Consider the following 3,100-nt stretch of genomic DNA (forward strand, 5'->3'; position numbering starts at 1 on the left):
GTGAGAAGGGGGCAAAGGAGAGCGCCTTTGGAGTCCAAGATAAATAAAGGGCGCGCTCAGCGGTGTCAGAAGCGGCCCACGTGGAGCTGTGCTGATGGGCGCCACCGCGGACTCCCGCGGAAGGACGCACGCGAGAGTCCAGTGCCCGCCCCAAGAAGCTGGCTTTCTAATTGGTGGGGTGCGGGCGGTACTTCGCATGTCCCTTTAAGGGGTAGCACGCGCTCTGTCCCTATCTAACCCTGAAGCTCAAAAGATCCCAATTCTTATTTCTCCCCCCTCCGGATCCCCAAAGGGAGTACGTGTCCAGAGCGAAGGTGCACCCCGTTCCAACAATAGGTCCCAGAGTTGGAGTTTTCCATCAAATTGGGTCCCCTCGGACACCCCGGCTCTCAGGGTCCTCCTTAGGTCTTGAGGGAGGTGGACGTGAGCGCCCAATCTCTAGCTACCCCCAGCAACTCCAGCTGAGGTTCTGGGATCCTGAGAGCTGGGACCTGCAAGGTCCCGGCGGCTGCGAGTGTCCAAGGGATCGCCTCAGCTCTCACCTCCGTAGCTTCCAGGCGTGCAAAGGGTTAAATGGGGCTGGATATTGAGGTGGGGGGTGCGAGGCAGGAGGGGTGGCGAGATCTGGGTGGGCGCGCTCTGATCTCCCTCCCTTCCCCCCCATTCCTCGGGGGTCAAGTTTCAGCAGCACTCCGCCCCCAGGGTAGGTGTGAAAGACACGTGTCCCCATTGTGAAGGGCCTGTCAGGCAGGACAAAGCGGCCGCCCACCCTCCCCCCCGCCCCTCGGCCCAGCCTGGGGTCAGCTCCAGGGGGCCGGCTGGGTGTCGAGGTCACGACGGGCCTGAGCTTTGGTGACACAGGGGGAAAATGCTGGGAGATGAGGCAGAGGCCACGTGATGCTCAAGTGAGGGGCTTGAGAATAACCCCCCTTCTCTTCCCAATCCCCCCCCGCCCCCAGAAACTCAGCGGTCACCTCCATCACACCAGAGGAGGGGTGTCTTGAGGGATAAGCCCCTTCTCCCAACAGACGTAGGCACAGTGGCACCCCTTCCCCGCCCCCTCCCGCCCCCCCTCCCCATCAATCACCAAACACAGAGAATCGCAGTGTCCAGCGCAGTGGGTTTTAGTGGTTTTCTTTAATCCTGCTCTGCACTTCTTTCTCATTTACTACACGGGATATTATAAAGAATAAATAGCAGATACTCTTAATTTACAATGATTAGTCATTCCATTTGTTCTCTATATTTACAATAACTGTAAAATAACATTGAACTCTATAGCTTCTTCGAGGTCCAAGGAAAACCAAAACACTTTCCAAAGAATGGAAAATAGCTTTTAAAAAGTCCTTCTACAAAAGTTCCCCTCTCTCTTTGTACTTTAAGAAAAAAAAAAAATAACTTTTCCCCCCTGCTTCGCCATGCGAAGGGTAATGGAATATAAATAGCAGGTTAACATTATTAGCAACAACCAGAATAAGTCTCTTTTCTGTTTTTTTTTTTCTTTTGCTTACTTTTTTTTAAAAATACAGTAGAAGCCGGTTACTTTTAACGTATAATACTGACCTTTTAATAAGTAAATTAAAACTGGGACCGTATATACACACACATATACATTCCTACACAGTTAAACAGTGCATTACATGAACCAGAAAGCTAGGTCTCTGTAGCCAAAAAAAAAAAAAAAAAGTTCATTGAATCCACTCGCGAGGGTGGTGGAACTGGTTGGAGGCGGTGGCTGAGGCGTCGGTGGGGGTCCATCAAGTGTCTGGGTGCGGGCAGGGGCCCCCGAGTTCTAGCACGAGCACTTGCACTCGGAAATGATGGGGTACTGGATGGGAATCCAGCCGCAACGCTGGCCTCCGCGTCGCTGACAACGCCACCGCAGCACCGTGAGGTGCACGGACTTGGACGGCTTGCACACCATGCCCTCGGGCACGGAGCACGAGCGTTTGCTGAAGCAGCTGCCCACCTTCACGTAGCGCGGCCAGAAGCGGCTGCCCAGGTCGTTCCACGCGTACAGCACCGGGCAAAAGGTCTGAGACCACAGCCACATCTGTAACTTCCTCCGCAGCTTCTTGCTCAGGCGTTGCTTCTTGCCCGGGGCCAAGCCCTCGGAGAACTCCAGCCCTTTGATCTCGCTAGGCATGGCCCCGGACGGCCGCTGCCGCAGCAGCTGGTCCAGCTCGGCCAGGTCCTCGGCGGCCCCGGCCGCCCCCCCGCCCCCGCCAGGCCGGTCCTCGGGGGGCGAAGTGGCCATGAAGCCCGGGTCGTAGTGGCCCCCGAGCAGCGAGCGCAGCAGCGTCTCGTTCAGATCCTTCTCCTTGGGGTCAAAGATAGGGTCTGGGTGTTCGATGAGGTCCACCAGGGGCAGGTTGTCGCTAGGAGCTGGGCGGATGTGGAGGTAGTGCTGGCCGCCAGCCGGTGCCGCCCGCAGCCCCAGGACCACCACCAAGGCGTAGAGGGTGACCCCCAGGCTGGGGCAGCGCTCCATGCCTCCGGCGTGCGCCCGGGGCTGCTACTTCTTCCCACGTCCGGGGAGGAGAGCACGCCGAGCCCGCGGCGCCGCCGCCGCGTTCCCCCAGCTCTCCCGAGGCGGCTCACCCGAGGCTGGGCAGGCGCAGGGCCGGCAGCATGAGCCGCAGGGAGAGCCCTTCGCTCCGCGCCGGCTCCCACAGGGCAGGCAAAAAGGCACACAAGTTAGCTGCAACTCCTCTTCTGGTTCTATTCGGGAAGGCAGCCGCGGCGGGGCATCCGAAATCACTCCAGGGCGAACGCGGGGCGCAGGGGGCGCCGGCTCCTCGTTGCCTTCCCGGACCTGCGGCGGCGCGAGGCGCGTGGACGAGCCGTCTCCCCTCCTCCTCTTCCTCCAGGTCCTGCAGCTCTCTGCAGCGCCGCTGGCCGAGCGGGTCCAGGGGGCACTTCCCTCCGCCTGCGCCGGGCTCCGCGGCCGGTTCTGCCCGGCAGACTCCGGCGGCGGCGGCGGCGGCGGCGGCGGCGTCCGCGCACGTTGGCACCGGTTTGTCTGTCTCGCAGGGTCCAAGCCTTTAAATTTCCTGCACTTTCAGCTCCATCACCATGGAAACCACTGACTCTCTCGGCG

General features: G+C 59.6%; 1 protein-coding gene across 1 annotated transcript; it reads right to left on the minus strand.

Annotated features, from left to right (window-relative positions):
* Positions 1 to 1,792: 1,792 nt before the first annotated feature.
* On the minus strand, positions 1,793 to 2,491 carry NOG (noggin). Its single transcript, XM_007949644.2, has one exon. The coding sequence runs from the start codon at positions 2,489 to 2,491 to the stop codon at positions 1,793 to 1,795; it is 699 nt and encodes a 232-aa protein (XP_007947835.1).
* Between the last annotated feature and the right edge of the window lie 609 nt (positions 2,492 to 3,100).

The sequence above is a fragment of the Orycteropus afer genome, unplaced genomic scaffold, assembly GCF_000298275.1.
Source record: "Orycteropus afer afer isolate SDZICR_OR568_19922 unplaced genomic scaffold, OryAfe1.0 scaffold00249, whole genome shotgun sequence".
Lineage (NCBI taxonomy): Eukaryota > Metazoa > Chordata > Mammalia > Tubulidentata > Orycteropodidae > Orycteropus > Orycteropus afer.